Source organism: Lethenteron reissneri, chromosome 17 (genome assembly GCF_015708825.2).
Source record: "Lethenteron reissneri isolate LAM-NWPU_2019-01 chromosome 17, ASM1570882v1, whole genome shotgun sequence".
NCBI lineage: Eukaryota > Metazoa > Chordata > Hyperoartia > Petromyzontiformes > Petromyzontidae > Lethenteron > Lethenteron reissneri.
Genome location: NC_083795.1, coordinates 14,654,274 through 14,675,871, shown reverse-complemented (window position 1 = coordinate 14,675,871; position 21,598 = coordinate 14,654,274). Strand labels below are relative to the sequence as shown.

The 21,598-nt window shown below is 57.5% G+C and overlaps 1 protein-coding gene across 1 annotated transcript; it reads right to left on the bottom strand.

The window, feature by feature from the left end:
* Positions 1-2,560: 2,560 nt before the first annotated feature.
* On the bottom strand, positions 2,561-20,626 carry STC2 (stanniocalcin 2). The gene is made up of 4 exons (XM_061553212.1): positions 20,246-20,626; positions 8,867-9,009; positions 6,408-6,619; positions 2,561-5,128 (listed from the first exon to the last, which is right to left on the bottom strand). The coding sequence occupies exons 1-4, from the start codon at positions 20,403-20,405 to the stop codon at positions 4,804-4,806; spliced, it is 840 nt and encodes a 279-aa protein (XP_061409196.1). The 5' UTR covers positions 20,406-20,626; the 3' UTR covers positions 2,561-4,803.
* Between the last annotated feature and the right edge of the window lie 972 nt (positions 20,627-21,598).

The window sequence follows — 21,598 nt, the reverse complement described above, 5'->3', positions numbered from 1 at the left end:
GTGAGTCGAGGTGGGGTCACGAGTAAGGTGAGTGTCTGGTGAGATTGTGTGAGTCGAGGTGGAGCCATGAATAAGGGGAGTTTCTGGTGAGATCGCGTGAGTCGAGGTGGAGCCATGAATAAGGTGAGTTTCTGGTGAGATCGTGTGAGTCGAGGTGGAGCCATGAATAAGGGGAGTTTCTGGTGAGATCGCGTGAGTCGAGGTGGAGCCATGAATAAGGGGAGTTTCTGGTGAGATCGTGTGAGTCGAGGTGGAGCCATGAATAAGGTGAGTTTCTGGTGAGATCGTGTGAGTCGAGGTGGGGTCACGAGTAAGGTGAGTGTCTGGTGAGATCGTGTGAGTCGAGGTGGAGCCATGAATAATGGGAGTTTCTGGTGAGATCGCGTGAGTCGAGGTGGGGTCACGAGTAAGGTGAGTGTCTGGTGAGATCGTGTGAGTCGAGGTGGAGCCATGAATAAGGTGAGTGTCTGGTGAGATCGTGTGAGTCGAGGTGGAGCCATGAATAAGGTGAGTTTTTGGTGAGATCGTGTGAGTCGAGGTGGGGTCACGAGTAAGGTGAGTTTCTGGTGAGATCGTGTGAGTCGAGGTGGAGCCATGAATAAGGTGAGTTTCTAGTGAGATCGTGTGAGTCGAGGTGGAGCCATGAATAAGGTGAGTTTTTGGTGAGATCGTGTGAGTCGAGGTGGAGCCATGAACAAGGTGAGTTTCTGGTGAGATCGTGTGAGTCGAGGTGGAGCCATGAATAAGGTGAGTTTCTGGTGAGATCGTGTGAGTCGAGGTGGGGTCACGAGTAAGGTGAGTGTCTGGTGAGATTGTGTGAGTCGAGGTGGAGCCATGAATAAGGGGAGTTTCTGGTGAGATCGCGTGAGTCGAGGTGGAGCCATGAATAAGGTGAGTGTCTGGTGAGATCGTGTGAGTCGAGGTGGAGCCATGAATAAGGGGAGTTTCTGGTGAGATCGCGTGAGTCGAGGTGGGGTCACGAGTAAGGTGAGTGTCTGGTGAGATCGCGTGAGTCGAGGTGGAGCCATGAATAAGGAGAGTTTCTGGTGAGATCGCGTGAGTCGAGATGGAGCCATGAATAAGGGGAGTTTCTGGTGAGATCGTGTGAGTCGAGGTGGAGCCATGAATAAGGTGAGTTTCTGGTGAGATCGTGTGAGTCGAGGTGGGGTCACGAGTAAGGTGAGTGTCTGGTGAGATCGTGTGAGTCGAGGTGGAGCCATGAATAATGGGAGTTTCTGGTGAGATCGCGTGAGTCGAGGTGGGGTCACGAGTAAGGTGAGTGTCTGGTGAGATCGTGTGAGTCGAGGTGGAGCCATGAATAAGGTGAGTGTCTGGTGAGATCGTGTGAGTCGAGGTGGAGCCATGAATAAGGGGAGTTTCTGGTGAGATCGCGTGAGTCGAGGTGGGGTCACGAGTAAGGTGAGTGTCTGGTGAGATCGCGTGAGTCGAGGTGGAGCCATGAATAAGGGGAGTTTCTGGTGAGATCGCGTGAGTCGAGGTGGAGCCATGAATAAGGTGAGTTTCTGGTGAGATCGTGTGAGTCGAGGTGGAGCCATGAATAAGGGGAGTTTCTGGTGAGATCGCGTGAGTCGAGGTGGAGCCATGAATAAGAGGAGTTTCTGGTGAGATCGTGTGAGTCGAGGTGGAGCCATGAATAATGGGAGTTTCTGGTGAGATCGTGTGAGTCGAGGTGGGGTCACGAGTAAGGTGAGTGTCTGGTGAGATCGTGTGAGTCGAGGTGGAGCCATGAATAATGGGAGTTTCTGGTGAGATCGTGTGAGTCGAGGTGGGGTCACGAGTAAGGTGAGTGTCTGGTGAGATCGTGTGAGTCGAGGTGGAGCCATGAATAAGGTGAGTGTCTGGTGAGATCGTGTGAGTCGAGGTGGAGCCATGAATAAGGGGAGTTTCTGGTGAGATCGCGTGAGTCGAGGTGGGGTCACGAGTAAGGTGAGTGTCTGGTGAGATCGCGTGAGTCGAGGTGGGGTCACGAGTAAGGGGAGTTTCTGGTGAGATCGCGTGAGTCGAGGTGGGGTCACGAGTAAGGTGAGTGTCTGGTGAGATCGTGTGAGTCGAGGTGGGGTCACGAGTAAGGTGAGTTTCTGGTGAGATCGTGTGAGTCGAGGTGGGGTCACGAGTAAGGTGAGTTTCTGGTGAGATCGTGTGAGTCGAGGTGGGGTCACGAGTAAGGTGAGTTTCTAGTGAGATCGTGTGAGTCGAGGTGGAGCCATGAATAAGGGGAGTTTCTGGTGAGATCGCGTGAGTCGAGGTGGGGTCACGAGCAAGGCGATGGGAGTCCGGGCTGCGAGCATTGGGAGGGGCTGCGTGGGGTGGACGCCCGCCCGCCTGTGTCGTCTCTGCACAGTTCTCCGTGGCTGTGTTCCTCTCGCGCGACTCTAGAGTCGTTAGGCTTCCAGTGAACTCGGCTGACCTGTCCAAGCTAAATGAATCTGATTCATGCCCACCAGTTCGGTTGTTGTTGTTGTGCTTGTTGTTGACCGTAACACAATCCCCGCTCGTGCTGTTCCGCTCGGATCTCACCCCACGCAGTCGCTCCCCGTCGACTCATCCTCTCTCTCTTTGTGTTCCGCACTAGCGAGGCGGCGGGGGGGGGTGCAGGGCGGTCATGTCTCTCGCTGCTCCCCCCTCTCTGCTGCCCTGAGTGCTGCGCGCGGTGGTTTCCCATCCGAGCAGCATGCAGGCTCAGCCCTGCTTAGCTTCCGGGATGTGATGAGAACGGGCGCGTGTCGGGGGGGGGGGTCAATTGTCCATTGTCCCCCCCTCCCACCCCCCACCGCCATCAGTGGGGCCACATCCACGAGTTGGGACGACTGCGAGCGCCTCCCCCTGGCCGCGGAGCCAGAGGACGCGCAGAAGCGATGACGGCGGAGAGGCTCTGGGCGGCGCTGTTGTACAGAAGCGCGCGGTCGGTGGCGCCTGCCTCTGATTGAAATCAACTCACGCGCAAGAGATATCCGCCTGGAGAGGCTTCCTCGTGGAAAAGGGGAACACGATTGTTGTGAGCGAGCAGCTGTTGAGGTCGGCACGACGCACGAGGAGCTGACGCCTAGGTCGACTCAGCCACAGGGCACTCACCCTGTGGCTGAGTCGACCGAGGTAAGGGGGTGGCCCACGACGACTTTGGGTCGATACCATTGGCGACTGACCCACTCGAGGTGGTTCGGCGTGCGAGTCAACCCCCCTCCCTGCTGCTGGCGCCATCACTTGATCGGGTCATGATTGCGTACGTGCGTGTGTGTGCGTGTGTGTGCATACTGTTGGTGGTGATGATGATGAGGGTGTGCGGTGGTATGTGGCCCGAAACGCGTGGTTGAGGTTAAACGTCTCTTTTCGTCCGCATTTGAACGTAAAGTCTGCACGAGATTCAATTCCTAACAACGAAAACAAACCGCCAGCGAGGCCCACGCGTTTCAAAGTGTGAATGAGGCTCGGGGAAGTGAGCTCCACACACAACAACAACAACGACAAACAAACACAGGCAACACACCGCTCCTTGGTGTCGAACTTTGACCACGCCGAGAACCCCCCGGAGGGAGACGGCGCCTACGCCGCGCGTGTGGCTCCGTGCGTAGCGCGCGCCTGCGGGAACGCCGAGTTTGGAAGGGGAAAATATCTCCGCGGATTTTAGATTTTTTTTTTTGGTTCGGCCGCGTTTTTTCATCAAATATCGGCGGCTGAAACAAAAGAAAATTCTCAGTTTTCCGCCCCCCATCCCCCCACACGTGAGGAGGAGGGGGGGGGCTCCCGTCGTCGCTCCCGTCGCGCCGAGGTAGAGTTGGTGTCGAGGTCGCGCGAAGTGGCGACCTCGATAAACAGTGGGTCAATGATTCCGTGTCCCAGTGTCACGGTGCGTCTCCGCATCGCGGTACACGTTACTTCCTCTGTTTCTTCCCCTACTTCCATAGAGAGAGAGAGATAGCAGCTTTTTGTAAATCTACAGTCTACGATCCTCTATAGCAGCATCACGTAAGTGTGGCGTACGCTCTTACATAGCGTACGATTTCAAAATCCCAAACATCTGCATCGCCAAAGCTGGTGATGTATTTGCGTATATATACTATATATATAGTGTGCGTACGTGCTGTTATCGTAAGTTATCGTCCCCAATGATCGTATTCGAGTGAAGTTACGTTTCATTGGCTACTTAATACCGATGGGATATGATTATCGGGAACATTTGTCATCTCACCTGTGACCGATGGGCTAAGAAAAATTTCTCGTAATTTCTTTGTGTTCAGATTAGGGTTAAGTATTGGGTTTTCATTTTAATCGGTGCTCTCAACATCTCTTGGGGACCCATCACTCGCCAAACCCAACTCTTGGCTCGAGGTGACCGCGCGTGGTTCACTGATCGGGCCCCGCTGTGAGAAGCTGTGTTCCCGTCGCCATGAGATCGAGCGGGGGGGGGGGGGGGGGGGCGCGGTGTGGCGCATGCGCGATCTGGAGGATTGCGCATGCTTGTTCACACGCCGATGAATCCGTCTCCTCGGTCGGGTTGGTTTGGCACATCCCAGGGCTTCCAAAATCCTCCCTCCCCCTGCCACCCGATCCTCACTGCCCACAGCACAGTGCGTGCATGTCGCCACGTTGACCAATCACCAGGCGCGTGTAGCGTGCACATTCGCCGGTATTCGGTACGCACGGAAAACCACACCGCGGTGGGTCGCGAGGACTTTGTTTAGAATTTGGGAAACCCTGGCATAGATCCTGGTCGAATGGACCGAGAAACGTGGGGTGGGGGGGGGGCGTGGGAGGTGATGAGCGGGGTGGGTGGGGGGGACTTCTCTACTGGGAGCTTTTGCCAGATTTTGGGTGATGGGCGCCTGACGCTCCTCTGCGTCCTCCGTCTTTCCCCCCCTCCTTACCCCCCTCCCTTCCACCATCCCTGCTTCCCTCTTTCCCCCCCTCCTTGGCCCCCTCCCTGCCCCCCTCGCTCGCCTCTCCCGGAGCGGGCTTGCCCGGGTGTTGTCGTCGCGGGGCGCTGCCCCCCAGCATCTGCGCCAGGGCAGAGGCGTGCGCCTTGCCGAGACGCGCCGAGAGGGCGCGGCGCACGGCGGCCGAGGTGGCGTTGTCGCACGAGAAGAGCGCACGCAGCAGCTCCAGGTAGGGGCTGCGAGGGGCGGGGGAAGAGGGACAAGCATCACACCGTGCCCCCCACCACTCATACCGTGCCCCCCACCACTCACACCGTGCCCTCCACCACTCACAACCACACCGTGCCCCCCACCACTCACAACCACACCGTGCCCCCCACCACTCACAATCACACCGTGCCCCCCACCACTCACACCGTGCCCCCCTCCACTCACAATCACACCGTGCCCCCCTCCACTCACAATCACACCGTGCCCCCCACCACTCACAACCACACCGTGCCCCCCTCCACTCACAACCACACCGTGCCCCCCACCACTCACAACCACACCGTGCCCCCCACCACTCACAACCACACCGTGCCCCCCACCACTCACAACCACACCGTGCCCCCCACCACTCACAATCACACCGTGCCCCCCACCACTCACAATCACACCGTGCCCCCCACCACTCACAATCACACCGTGCCCCACACCACTCACAATCACACCGTGCCCCACACCACTCACAATCACACCCCCCGCGTCCCACTGCCTTCATGCTCTCGGTTAATTTACCCGCTTCACTGACCCCCTTACCAACAGAACCCTTTGGTGGCTTTTGACTTCCTCACAATCTGTGGACCGCGGCGTCGCGTTCAAACATTGCACGGATGGATTCGCTCATCTCGACACGAACATGAACACTGGTTCATGTTCTACACGAACATGAACACTGGTTCATGTTCTACACGAACATGAACACTGGTTCATGTTCTACACGAACATGAACACTGGTTCATCGGCCATTAACATCGCAATAAATAGAGTTCGGCAGAGCTCTGGAGGGTGATATTTGGCGCCGACTCCCTCACTGCCTGGCTACCGTCCCGGTAGTCTGTGATTCCCCTGATTCGCTCTCTCTCTCTTTGTGTGTTTCTCTTCTAGAGAGCGATTGCACAAATTGCAATTGTATATTCACGATCCAACCACAAGTAGAAGACAAAAGACGGCCCACTGCCCGCGACTGCGGAGCGGAGCGAGCAATGGGCAGGCGCGGGTCACCTGCTGACCGCCCGCCAGGACAGCGCCAGAGGCATCGGCCCAGCAGCTCTCAGCCAGCGGCGTCGCACGGCTACAAGGACCTGCCCATCGACGTGTCGCCTGCGTCGCTCTTCCACAAATCGTTGGCATCTCTCAGCAACGCGCCGACACGGAGGAAGAGAAGAAGACGTGCAGCGTGTTCTCCCCCCCCCCCCATCTCTACCCCCCCCATCTCTACCCCCCCAGCTCCTCTCCCCAGGGTTCACTTACCCCTTGGGGAGCGCGGTGGGGGGCGGCACGGACAGGGCCATGGCCTCGGCGTTGGGCCTCGCGGCGGCGCACAGCTCGTGTCTGTGGTAGCACTCCCGCTGCAGCTGCAGGGACAGCTCGCTGAGCGCCGAGCACTTGCGCTGGTTGCAGTTGAAGCGGCCGCGCAGCCCTTGAGCCATGCACTTCAGAGCCTCCTTGATGAAAGACTTCCCCTGCGTGGCGGAGGGGTGGGGCGTGGTGGGGTGGCGAGGGGTTGAGACGAGCACTCGGGCAACCGTTCGTTTCATTGTTCAAAATTTCAATCGGTATCCGAATGTCTATTCATACCGCAGGAGAAATCCGATGAGCTATGAAGGTCTATTTCACAGACGTCCAGTAGCGGCGGGTCAGAAAGCCACAACAACAAACAGTTGGAAGGTATAAAACAAATCACTAAAAATAAAAACGTTAATAAAATAAAGTACATAAGTCCAATTTGCAAAAGTCTATCAATTCCTGCCGGTTTTTCAACAATACATTCCAACTTGGACAAGGCAGCAAAACAACAACATCAACAACAACAGTTCCAGACCACAGCAAGACAACAACACACAATCAGTCCCTCAATAACATTACACGTAGTGGCATACATACACGTAAAGCGATACATGTATGTGTGTTGAACTTCTTTCGCACCGTACATAGCCAACCGTGCTAACCGGCGGTGTGTAAAAGGCGACGTTTTTGGCGCATGGCGCTTCTTCGTCAAGCGATATTATCAGTCGATCAACGAACGCATTCCTCCCTAAGCAGCTGCCACCAAGCACCGGACGGAACACGATCCATTTGAGTGAATGAGTTGAAATTGCTACCCCCGCCCCTCCACGCCTATTGCCGATCCGGGAATCACGAATGACACGAGCGAAGCAGTGAATGAGGCGAGGCACGTTAGATCACACCCCCACCCGCGCCTGTCCCCGACACGGCCTGTGGGGTGGCGATGGATGTGCTGAGAGTTGTGGCGACTGCTGCTGCTGCCAACTGGCGCTATGAGAGCGGCTGGGTTCGGGTTTCACTCGGGAAATAGTTTGCGAGATACAAAAAAGAAACTCTAAACATCCCAACACACACGCTCACACACACACACACCTCTCTGGGCATCTCGGCAGCGATTACGGCTCTACCACTGCAGAATGATCGCCTCCATGATCGTCGTATTGGTCCATGGGGGTCTTATTGATCCATGAGCGTTTTATTGATTCATCATCGTTTCGTCGATGTGACCTGAGTCGCGCTGGTAAAGGAGTCGCGCGATCCCGACCGCTGCGTCACGGTCCGGATTAGAGAGCCGCGCATGCGGGAGGCAGGAGGACATTTCTGCAGCGAGGAGGGCTGTGAGTCTTATATGCTGGCTGTGGTATGCGTTGGCTGTCTATACTATACGTTGGCTGTCTATACTATGTGTTGGCTGTGTGTTTTATGCTGATTTTGCTATGTGTTGACTGTGTGTGTATATTGTATGCTGGCTGTGATATGCGTTGGCTGTCTATACTATGCGTTGGCTGTCTATACTACGCGTTGGCTGTGTGTTTTATGCTGATTCTGCTATGTGTTGACTGTGTGTGTATATTGTATGCTGGCTGTGATATGTGTTGGCTGTCTATACTACGCGTTGGCTGGCTGCTCTCTGCTTTGGCTGGCTATACTATGTGTTGGCTGGGTGCGTTTCACGTTAGCCGGTGGAGCTATTTGGCTCTGTGCTCTGTGTTGACCGTGCCGTGCGGTCATAGGTGGGAGGAACGGGGGAGGCAGGGGGTGAGCGTGGGGGTGCGGGAAGGTCTGTTTCCGTGTTTTCCAAATCAGTGAAACATTTCAGCAACCCACACCAGAGCGCAACACGCCTCGTGCAGAGAAGAGCCGACAACACGCGGTGTCGCGGGGGTGCCTGCGTGGCCTGGAGCGGGCCGGAGTGGCGTCAGTTTTCGCACGGGGGTCTTCAACATAAAGGGGTCAGCCGCGCCGTCCACATGGGGTCAAGAGCAGCAGGGACTCCGCGCGCTCTAATTGCGTGGCTCCGAGGGCACCCGGGTTCGATCGCTCGGCAGCCGGCGTCGCGTGAACTTCGCTATGGATCGAAACAACGACGCTCGCCAAGGTTGACCGCTGAAGGGGGGGGGGGGGGCCTGCGTGGGCAGCCACTGGGAACGCCGTGGGATCTTCGGTGGCCGCCAGAGCTGCAGCGATCAGAGGCGCAGTGAGTCGATGGGTGGACGATCGCGGAGGAGTGGCCGGGCGACTCGATGGGCGCACAGTCGATGGGTGACCGCGTGACTCGGTGGGTGCCTGTGAAGGGACGCGCTTCGTCCCCGTGCCTGCGGAGACTACCTAATGCTCGGAAGTGGCGGGGGCTGCGGATGAGGTTGGGGTGGGGGAGAGAGGGAGGTCGCGGGGGGAGGGTGAGGTGTGTGGGGGGGGGGTACCTGCACGTCGTACATGTCCGCGTGTCGCACCAGCTCGGCGCAGAGCGCCTGCAGGCCGGGGCCGTCGCACGTGGTGTTCTCCAGGCACGCGAACGCGCCGCACCCCGCGTCCGCGGCCGCCACCAGACACTGCCCAACCTCCACTGCCGGGGGTCACGGGGTCACGACGGCGCGTGGACATGGCACAGCGAGAAGCAACATTAGCTGTGGCGTGTGGGGAGGTGGGGGTTGGTGTAACGGGAGGGGAGTGTTGTGATCCGACGCCTTTGGAGGCGAAGGTTGGTGGTTTGCGTCGACGTTTGAGAATGCGCAGAGCTGTTTGGGGCTGCGAAGTGGCCAGTAAATGAGAGTGAGGTACAGCTCGGGAACCGGCCTTGCGGAAACTTCTACGAAGTCCCATCCCAGCGTATGCCTGCGGTTTCTCTCCGGGTACGCCGTGCCCCTCTCAAATTCCTCAAAAGAAGCCTCAAGACCCAGCGAGGCTGTTTATAGATGAATGCGCGTTACATGACGATTACTCGTCCTAGGCAGAGGGAGCGTGCGGATGGGGGATTGGTGGATCCCCCTCCCCCAGCCCCCTTCCCCCCCGCCGGTGTTGTAGTGGTTCAAATCTCACAGGGTAGGAGTCGTCTGTCAGTGCGGTCTGTAAGTGGCGCGTCGCGTGATGTAACTGATGATGATTATGCATCCAGTCGTCCTGTAGTGGCTTGCGAGCTGTGATTATGTAATGGGTGGTGTCTGGTCCTGGCCACTGTCGGCTGCACGAGCCCCGAGTCTCGTGACTCGGGGCTCAGGGCGCTGAGCGGCGCCACGCTGTCCGTGGTGACCTCCCACGCAGCGCTCACACACACACAGCACTCACACACACACAGCACTCACACACGCACAGCACTCACACACACACAGCACTCACACACACACAGCACTCACACACACACAGCGCTCACACACACACAGCACTCACACACACACAGCACTCACACACACACAGCACTCACACACACACAGCACTCACACACAGCACTCACACACACACAGCACTCACACACACACAGCACTCACACAGGACTCACACACAGCACTCACACACACGCAGCACTCACACACACACAGCACTCACACACACACAGCACTCACACACACACAGCACTCACACACACACAGCACTCACACACACACAGCACTCACACACACACAGCACTCACACACACACAGCGCTCACACACACACAGCACTCACACACACACAGCACTCACACACACACATCACTCACACACACACAGCACTCACACACACACAGCACTCACACACAGCACTCACACACACACAGCACTCACACACACACAGCACTCACACAGGACTCACACACAGCACTCACACACACGCAGCACTCACACACACACACCACTCACACACAGCACTCACACACAGCACTCACACACAGCACTCACACACACACAGCACTCACTCACACACAGCACTCACACACATCACTCACACACAGCACTCACACACACACAGCACTCACACACACACAGCACTCACACACACACAGCACTCACACACACACAGCACTCACACACACACAGCACTCACACACAGCACTCACACACAGCACTCACACACAGCACTCACACACACACAGCACTCACACACACACAGCACTCACACACACACAGCACTCACACACACACAGCACTCACACACACACAGCACTCACACACACACAGCACTCACACACACACAGCACTCACACACCACACAGCACTCACACACACACAGCACTCACACACAGCACTCACACACACACAGCACTCACACACAGCACTCACACACACACAGCACTCACACACAGCACTCACACACACACACAGCACTCACACACAGCACTCACACACAGCACTCACACACACACAGCACTAACACACACAGCACTCACACACACACAGCACTCACACACACACAGCACTCACACACAGCACTCACACACACACAGCACTCACACACAGCACTCACACACACAGCACTCACACACAGCACTCACACACACACACAGCACTCACACACAGCACTCACACACAGCACTCACACACACACAGCACTCACACACAGCACTCACACACAGCACCCACACACACACAGCACTCACACACACACAGCACACACACAGCACTCACACACACAGCACTCACACACACAGCACTCACACACACACAGCACTCACACACACAGCACTCTCACACACACAGCACTCACACACAGCACTCACACTCACACACAGCACACACACACAGCACTCTCACACACACAGCGCTCACACACACACAGCACTCACACAGCACTCACACACAGCACTCACACACACACAGCACTCACACACACACAGCACTCACACACGCAGCACTCACACACACACAGCACTCACACACGCAGCACTCACACACAGCGCTCACACACACACAGCACTCACACACACACAGCACACACACACACAGCACTCACACACACACAGCACTCACTCACAGCACTCACACACAGCACTCACACACACACAGCACTCACACACAGCACTCACACACACACAGCACTCACACACGCAGCACTCACACACACAGCACTCACACACACAGCACTCACACACAGCACTCACACACAGCACTCACACACAGCACTCACACACACACAGCACTCACACACAGCACTCACACACAGCACTCACACACAGCACTCACACACACACAGCACTCACACACAGCACTCACACACAGCACTCACACACAGCACTCACACAGCACCCACACACACACAGCACTCACACACACAGCGTTCACACACAGCGCTCACACACACACAGCACTCACACACAGCACTCACACACAGCACTCACACACACACAGCACTCACACACACACAGCACTCACACACAGCACTCACACACACACAGCGCTCACACACAGCACTCACACACACACAGCGCTCACACACAGCACTCACACACATACAGCGCTTACACACAGCACTCACACACATCGCTCACACACACACAGCACTCACACACACACAGCACTCACACACAGCGCTCACACACAGCACTCACACACACACAGCACTCACACACACACAGCACTCACACAAAGCACTCACACACACACAGCACTCACACACACACAGCACTCACACACACAGCACTCACATACAGCACTCACACAGCGCAACACTCCCACGCAGCGCTCACACACATCGCTCACACACAGCGCTCACACACACGCAACACTCACACGCAGCGCTCACACACAGCACACACACACAGCACTCACACACATCACTCACACACAGCACTCACACACACACAGCGCTCACACACATCACTCACACACACGCAACACTCCCACGCAGCGCTCACACACATCGCTCACACACAGCACTCACACACAGCACTCACACACGCAGCACTCACACACAGCACTCACACACAGCACTCACACACACGCAGCACTCACACACAGCACTCACACACACGCAACACTCACACGCAGCGCTCACACACAGCACTCACACACAGGACTCACACACGCAGCACTCACACACACGCAACACTCACACACAGCACTCACACACAGCACTCACACACACGCAACACTCACACGCAGCGCTCCCACACAGCACTCACACACAGCACTCACACACACGCAACGCTCACACACACGCAGCGTCCACACACAGCGCGCACACACAGCACTCACACACACGCAACGCTCACACGCAGCGCTCACACACAGCACTCACACACACGCAGCGTTCACACACAGCACTCACACACACGCAGCGCTCACACACAGCGCTCACACACACGCAGCGCTCACACACAGCGCTCACACACACGCAGCGTCTACACACAGCGCTCACACACAGCACACACACACAGCGCTCACTCACAGCACTCACACACACGCAACGCTCACACACACGCAGCGCTCGCACACAGCACTCACACACAGTACTCGCACACAGCACTCACACACACAGCACTCTCACACACAGCACTCACACACAGCACTCACACACACAGCTTTCACACGCAGCGCTCACGCGCAACACTCCCACACAGCACTCACACACAGCGCTCACACACACACAGCACTCACACACACGTAGCACTCACACTCACACAGCGCTCACGCGAAGCGGTCGCGCGCAGCGCGCAGCGCTCACACACAGCACTCACACATAATTCACGCACGCTCGCAACTCAGAATTCACAACCAAAGCTGCCCAAAGCGGAGGAGGGTGGCAAAAGGGGGTATTTTCGTCGAACCTCACACGAAAGAGCGCCCTATAACGAACCTGTGGATGGTGGAATAAGGGGACTCCACGTGGCATTCTGCCACGCAGCCTCCACGAAACCTGTGGACGTCCCCGTTCAGCTCGCCCACACACAACGCTCGCACTCGTCTCTCACACGGGCTTCACGCGGCACTCGCAATGAACACGTGGATGCACGCGGCATCCACGCGGCCTTGCTGAGCGCTCGCCGCTCGCGCAGCCACCTCAGACGCAGCGCGCTGCAAACAGAGACCGCGCCAACACCACGCCACACTCCCTGTCGTGCTCAAGGACGATCGCCCTCAAACCCTCACACCGGCGACGCGAGCTCGAGCCCAACTCGCTTCGTCGCGACATCAGTAGCGTGGCATCCCATCGCCACGCATCGACATCTCGTGACATCACGTGACGTCCCACCGCATCCCCGTGGGGCGCGCGGGTGGTGACGAGCGGCGCGCCTCCTGCGCGCCGCTCGTCTCTCGCGTGCCTCTGTTTGGGTTTCTTTCTCCCGTGGCCCCCAGAAGCAGCCCCCCCCCCCCCCCCACCGTTCCACTCACCGCCCCCACCACCCCCCCTCCCTTATCACCACCCCGCGTCTTCGCTGAAAAGCTTCGCGCAGATAATTGGGGCTCCTCGCCATGGCAACGTCCAAACGTTTAGATTTGTTTGACAGGAAAGAAAGGGCGAGGGTGCTGCGGGCTGCAGGAGTCCCACGCTCTCTTCGTTTTGAATCGCGTTTTGCGTTGAGAACGGCCCCGTGAACTCTAATTGAACGATAAGACGAGCTCCCTACCCCGCCCACCTCATCCTGCACCCACCCATCCCGGGACTGCAGCTCTGCAAAGTTCAGATAAACGCGAAAGGTAAATCGGAGGGCGCGCGATGTTGAGAACACGTTGGCCTTCCTGCCTAGCTAATTGACCTCTGTCGTGCAGGCGTTTCTGAGATGGAGGTTATTTTTCCCTCCGCGTTTGCTTCTCGTTCCTCCCACCCCACCCCTGTCCTTCGTTTTGCGCGAGCGCGCTGCTGTTTGTTATGGGGGTGTAGTTTGGGGGGGGGGGCGTGACAACCGCAGGAAACAAAACTCATCGGCAGCCCCCCCCCCCCCGCCCCACCCAAAGCCCGTTACCGCGTGTCGTGAGAGAACATTGTTTATGGAATAAGGAGGGAATTTGGGGGGGGGGTTCTTTAAAAAAGCACAGAATTGGTTTTGGAAACCTCTTCCTGTGTTTCCCAAAAGCGACCGCGTATCCACGGCGAAAGGACAATGCAAGTGAGCCCCTCACTGCGAGTTGGGTGCTCCAGGTTGTAACTCGAACGTGCCCAGCCCCCGCAATGTTTTTGCAGTGGGGGGGGGGGGGGGGAGCACCAGCCGCACCGAGGGATCTGGGAGGCCGGAGGCAAAATTCTACGTGGGCTCCGTGGTGGGATCCTCTTGTTGTTGTGTGATGCCGAGGACAAATGACCTCTTTCGCTTGCTTCCTACCTCTTCCTCTGGACAATCCTGGAAATAACCGCCGAATTTCTCAATTATCGCTGGTGATTAGACCTAATTGATTAAACCAAGTCGAATCAAACCGGGTTTGTGAAATCAAAGTCCACGAGACTGTCTAGACAAGGGGAGCTTCAACCAGAGCTTATTAAAGTGGTGTTTATTAGACCGATCCACGACTAAATCGCCCAGAAAATTGCTGGCGATTTAAATCCCGTGGCCCGGGCAGGTGCGGAGAGGCCTTCATCCAGCAGTGGAGCGACAACGGGCGATATGCGTGCGCGGTGAGTCCGGAGCCAATGGCACGAGAGTTGATGAGGCTCGGCTTCACGAGTCCAGGATTCACGACACGAGGATTGAATAGGTCAAGGGGTGAAGGTGAAGGGGAGCATGCCTGCAATTGCTCGCTCATGTCACTGATGAATGGAGGGCCTCCACTGGCTAAGGGAGAGCTCCACATGGTATTTGGTCTACTCTTCCATACTGGGGAGGCGTCTTGGCAGAGGAACGTTTGAATAGACCAGGTTTACATTAAAAGCGAGATGCTCAATTCCGTATGTTGTCTTTGTGCTTATACCATGGGCACGCGGTCTCCTGTGGGTTGTGTTTGTCGGCGGCATTGGTTTTATGCAAAAAAAACTGTGAACCGGTTTCAACATTAAGCCGAGTCAGGCTTGCTTCAACCATCTGGCTGGTGGACAGATGGTTGGATACGACCTCTAGTTAGACGCAAACCCATGTAACACTTTAACGTCTGTGAATAATGATACAACCCATCTCATCGGAAAAGTGTGTGCAGGCCGGACGACCAACGATTGTCTTAATATAACGACACAATGTCCACACTTCCAGTGCTTGTGCGCTAGTAGTCTTGCTTAGGCTGAAGACTCTTGCACCTGCACTGCGGCACACCTCTGCGTGTTGTTACAGCCATATGATACGTAACACCACGTCACAATCAGATGCCCCCCCCCCCCCCAAGACGCATTTCTGGCAGGCGATTCGATTCAAATCCACCTGCTGCTCACCCTCCACCACCCCTCACTCGCGTCCCCCGGCTCGTGGTTCAGAAAGCGCTGTGCTGCGGGGAAACGCGGCCTCGTGGTGGAGGGGAGAGCGCCAGGGAGAGCGTCAGGGGGAGCGTCAGGGAGAGCGTGAGTTAGCGCGATGGGAGTAAGACGTCAGCACAGGGAGAGGGAGAAGAGAGGAGAAGGGAGGAGGAGAGGCGAAGAGAAGAAGAAGAGAGCGCGGGGAGAGCAACGGGAGAGCGTGAAGGGGAGAAGGAGGAGTGTGAATGAGAGCATGGGGAGAGTTCAAGGTTGACATCAGAAACCAGGAGCGCGGCATCATCCATCCACATGTCGAGAGGATGCATTCGTGGAGTCTCTGGGCGTGAGCTGTGCGCTGTCCGCATCATGGTCACGCTGGGGCCGCTGAACGGATCGCTCGCTGCACCGTCCTCCAATCCCTCTGGCTGGTGGACACCGATTGCGTGCGGCCGGTGAGAGACGAAACGAACCAGGCAGGCAGAGAGCATGTGTCTCTCCGTGGGTAGCTCGCAGTGCGAGAGTTTCTCTTTAAGCGCGAGGTGGGTCCGACGCTGTGAAACGCCTTGGGCGCGTCTATTGGGAGGCACCTGGCGCATATGTGATGCCCCCGCGCTTTGCCAACAGTCTGTGACATTTATAGGCGCGCATGTGGTGCTGCCAGTGTCGGCTTTAAAACTGAACTCGTCCTGATGGACTGACCTAGATATGATCAGCAGAATGCAGTCTCGGAAGACGGGTCGCGAGATGACCGCTGTAACGGATATCGGCCTGAGATCTGCTGCTCCCGTAATAGGCGCCAGTTTTTGGAATTGGAGTCACCAAGTGCACGCTGCCCCACGCGGTGATGCCACCGCCGCTGCTGCTGCTGCTACTGCTGCTGCTGTACTTGACGAGTTCGCCTCGGACACCGCCCGAGTCCGCGTGAGGCGCATGCCTTGCGAAGCCCCCCACGGGGGATCGAGTCGCCTGCTCCCGTCGTAGCGTCGGCTCAGTGGTGAGGGAGGCGAGTGGGTGAGGGAGGCGAGTGGGTGAGGGAGGCGAGTGGGTGAGGGAGGCGAGTGGGTGAGGGAGCCTCAACACTGCCCACAGACTCAGCACTGTCCCTGTACATGAACCTCCTTCCGCCCCCTCTTAAAGCCTCTCCTGTTCTCCATCGCCCATTCCCTCCCTCTTCCCTCCCTCGCCCCTCCAATCTTTCCCGTCCCTCCCCTCCCCTTCCTTACATACCCTTTATCGCTGTCATTCATTCCTCAAACTTTGTACGCCAGTGTCAACTACTACATCATTGCATTCTCTCATCGTTGTGTGAGCTATGTTAAGCCCCTTAAATGAATGCGCTCTAGATACACATATAATTATATTAGATTTTTTTTTAAACACGTGGGTATCACCCTGCGATTCGTTATCCGTGGAACCACAATTGTCTGCGCGTTCCAGCAGAAGGCCACGCATCGCCAGGGCACCTGCTCCGTGGGGGGCCTTGGTGAGCACCTTGGTTGCGATGATGCGGTGGGGAGATGTTGACTACCTCGCCTGCTATACAGGAGCGCGTGGGTTCGATCCCGACCCTGACGCCTGCTGTATATTTGGAGTTTGCGGTGTCTCTTTTACCAGGGTCGCGTGGATTTTTTCTCCGGGTCCTCCGGTTTACCCCACACACACACACACATTTAGAAACACGCGTTAAGAGTATTTGGCTGCTGTAAACTTCCACGCGATGAGCCACTTCGTTGAGCTATCATTTGTCACCAGGTCGCTTCTGATAAAAAAATGAAGAACTACATAGCTCAGGTGGGCCTCACCTGGTAAAAATAACACATCGTTTAATCGTTTAGTAGAGTTGAGCTGAAGCCGCTTGCCCACCCCGCGCCGCGTGTCGCCTCGTCCCTCCGGAGCAGCCGCTCCACGGACCCCGCGCTCACGGTGCGGCCACGGCTCGGCTGGGTGTGTGGACGTATCGGCGACGCGCCGCGATGCGCAGTCGACCTCGATGGGGGGGGGGGGAGGTTAGTCAATTTGTAGGACGACTCGGTGCCTCCTACTGCTATAGGATCGATTATTTTAGTGCGAGCAGTATCGGTATTGGCTGCAGTGGGTGGAGAGGGGAAGGTGGGAGGGGGTAATGCAGTTCCTTGCTGAGACACCTCGCGCCCACACGGGGACAGACAGCTGCCCCTGGGGGTGCCCCTTCTCCCACGTGTTGAGATGAGATGCGAAGCGTAGCGCTCTGAGACGCCCGGCGCATAGGAGGGCGGCGGTTCTATCAACCGCAATCGTCGCCACTCTCGTCGACGACGGAGATACTTTTAGACGCCGCGAGCAGCAGCAGCGGCAGCCGCCATCGCGAGCTGCACGGCGTTGGGCCAGACCGTGGCACGGGCCTCTGTCACGAGCTGCGCCTGCCGCGTCAGTCGCTGATTGCCCGCTGGGGGCGCTAGGACCTCGCCATCCGTCGTGTCGCCGTGGTGAAGAGAGGGCGAGCTTAGAACGGACGTGGAGACCCGGTCGTGGCCGGGTCCTCGGGTTTAAGGGCATTACACAATCGCTGGAATTGTCACGCGCCTAGTGAGCAGTTGGTGAGGAGCGGTGTCAGTGAAGGGATGTGTTAGTAAGGAGTTGATGTTAACGAGTCCGTTGGAGTGTTAGTGAAGGAGTGTTCGAGAACGAGTGTGAGAACTGGCCCCGGGTATCTTTAGAGGCGCGACCTGACCCCGTGACCCCGCACACAGCGCGTGATGCGCACGCGCATTCCGCGTCCCCCCCCCCATCCCTCCCCCTCCGCCGCCACCACCACCACCACGCGCGCGCGCCCCGTGATGGGCGTGCACGCGCTCCAACGTAGCCCCTCATCATCATCACCACCACCATCACGAGCCATGCTCTATCCACTGCTGGATGAAAGTATCCCCATGCAATCGCTGTTCGTCATCACAAGCCGTGTTGCTCCTTCTGCCATTCCGCCACAAGTCTCGCCCATTGACCATTCACTGTCCCTTCCCGCGATGGTCAGAAGACCCACTGAGCCCACCCCGTCCCGAAAACCATCCCTCCACCAAACTAACTTCACAAAATAACCCAAATGACGCCCATTATCTTTAACCAGATAAACACGAAATTGAGGTCGTTTCTATCGCCACTCACCCCCTACCCTCACGTCGTCTACCCCCCCACCTCCCACGAGGTTCGTGACGATAAGACCCCCCCCCCTCCTCCACACGCCCTCGCCCAGGGCGCGGGGCGCACGTGGGATCGTTCACTTAAGAGGGCACTGGCGAAGCGGAGGGTAAACTGCAGGGGACGAAGAATGACCTCGCCCCGGGGGCATAAAACACCAACCCCCCCACCGACACCCCTCGCCTCTCACATAGCAGAGTTTCTCACTTGCACGTGGCAGGTGCCCATCTCAGTTGGTTTAACTTAAGCCCTGAGCTTCCACACGCGTGGTCCCGCTGGCCCCTGGGGTTAGGGGAGCGCGCGGGGGTGGGGGTGGGGGAGCAGTGATTTTGACTGGGACCCTGCCATACACTACAATGTTGAGAGCCACTCACCATAATCCCCATTAGGATGGACGCTACAAATTCCTTTAGGAACCACGTGCATGGGGGGGGGGGATTCTGAGTGAGTGAGTGTCACGGGATGGAATATCACCCGCAGCTCTTTGTGTGAATCCATCACTCGGCTCGCTCGTGTGGTTATGACAGCTCCGCGCGGTATTTGCATGTCCCACTGGCGGTGCGGGAATTCCCACGGCTAACCTGGGCTCTGTTTACATTCCGCACATCCACACAATTGTACAGATGGGAAGGTGATGCAATACCTCCACGGTGACTTGAGCAAGCTTCTCCTGACTCCCATGTACGTTCCTAAGCCCCCGTTAATATTTTCAGCGAGTCTACAGTGAGTAGTCCGTTAGGTTGTGTTTGGCTGTGCCCAGATAATAATAATGTTCTCCCCTCCGAGTTCCCGACGACACGTGCTTTTCATACGAATACAACAACAACAAAAACCTCCTCTGCCAGTTGCGAGGACACTCAACACACTGCCCAGCTCTGTGTAGTTCTGGGGCGAAATTGGCGACCACATGATAAAAAAATGTTTTGTTAATTCTATATGTTATGTATGAATGCCAGCGAGATGAGCGCGCGTGCTTTATAACGCGCGTGCGTGGGAGTGAGCGCGGCTTCCCAGCTCGTTAACCACCGCAGTTGCGCACTTCAAGAGTTTAAACGCAAACGGAGGTCGGCGCTGAACGCGTGAACGCGGGGCGCGCATCTCCGCCGCGGCACCTGTCGGCGTTCTCGCGATCAACCATCACCCTCGACTCGTGGCTCCGAGACTCGTGACATTGCTGTAGCCTCACACGCGAGTGCGTATTCCCGAGGGATGCAAGTGGTGGCTGAGTGTCGACATAAGCGGTGGTGTCTGTGAGGCTCGACGTGCGGGGATGGACGAGTGAGCGTGCGTCGCGTCGAATGGATGTGCGGTGCGAGCGGGGAGTGGGTGGGGGGGGCTTACCTGCGCCCTGCATGGAGAGACGCGTTTTGGGGAGGCTGCCCGCACCGCCGTCTTTCTCGGCCGCTCCGTCCGCCGGGTGCGCGGTGGCCGGCGAAGGCGCCGTGGCGTGCAGACAGGCGACGAGCAGCAACAAGAGGCGGGCACGGGATGCAAACCCCATGGTTTGTTTCTCCGCTCGGAAGGCGCCCGGGACGTGAGAATCTCGCACTGCGCGCTGAAACACTCGCGGCCGCTACTCAAAAGCTCACACGCCTCGGAACGAAAAGGACTGCGGCGAGCAGGTGGGCCCCGATTTTATACCGCGGCCCCCGGGGCGGTGGGCCCCCGACCATGGCCAAGTTTGACCACTCAGAGTGAAGAGAGAGCGGGGCGATGGCCCGCCCCTCCGCGACACCCCCCTCCACATCCCCATCTCGGTCCACTTCCACCACCACCCCACCACCACCACCACCACCACACCGCCTCCGTGTGCCCCACCCCCCACCAGCACCAAACACCCAGAGCACGCTCACCGTGACTCCTGTTGGCGCTGGCTGTCGCGTACGAGCGGCGCACTGCAGATGAGGCGCCGGGTGGCCGCCGCGGCCGTGCGGCTGCGGGGCCGCAGCGGCGTCTTGGCAGAGAGAGAGAGCGAGCGAGGGGCCGCGACGCCGTCGAGACTGCTACAGATAGATGCAGCCTCTTTGCGGGGAGGGGTGAGGAGAGGCGGGAGGGAGGAGGGAGGTAACGAAGTGGACAATCTCCCTGCTCCCTCCCCTCCCCTCCGTCCTACCTCCCCTCCACGGCCGACCTGACATGCGCGGCTCCGGTTTACCTTGGTGAGACGCGACACCGCGCGGGCGACTCAATGAATGAACGCGTGAAGCGAGGAGCGAGGACGTGAATTCACGCGTGCAGCAGCAGCTGATAACGATCCTGACGGTTATGATAATGAAAACCACCCATGATAATGTTTAGAAGCGTATACATCATGATGATGATGATCACAATCTTCATCACGACCGTCCTCGTCGTCATCAATATTATTAGATGTTGCTGCTGCCCGGCGTAAGACGATCTTCCTTCCGCGGGATATAAATAGCGGCGCGCGGCGCGTCCTGCTCAACGCTCTCTGCGCCAGGAACCCCCGCGGTACGAATTTGCGGGGCCACTCGAACATCGCCCAGTCCATGGGACCCGACTCCTTGCTCAGGGGGGTGAGGGGCGGAGGATAAATGTGGGAAGGCGGGGGGGTCCTAGTGCTCAGGCAGGACCCCCGTGCCGCCTGGGATCGGTTTAGTGCCAGCCTGTCCACGCGCACGCGGGGCCCCTGGGCTGGGATTGAGGAGCAGGAGCAGGAGGAGGGAGTGTGAC

Bases quoted from the DNA above. Each gene is read 5' to 3' on its own strand.
- STC2 (XM_061553212.1), bottom strand. From the start codon at position 20,405: ATGGGGTTTGCATCCCGTGCCCGCCTCTTGTTGCTGCTCGTCGCCTGT. The intron at 6,620-8,866 runs GTACCCCCCCCC...TCCGCCACGCAG, and splicing joins CGGACATGTACGACGTGCAG to GGGAAGTCTTTCATCAAGGA. The intron at 5,129-6,407 runs GTAAGTGAACCC...CGCCCCTCGCAG, and splicing joins CCCACCGCGCTCCCCAAGGG to CCCCTACCTGGAGCTGCTGC.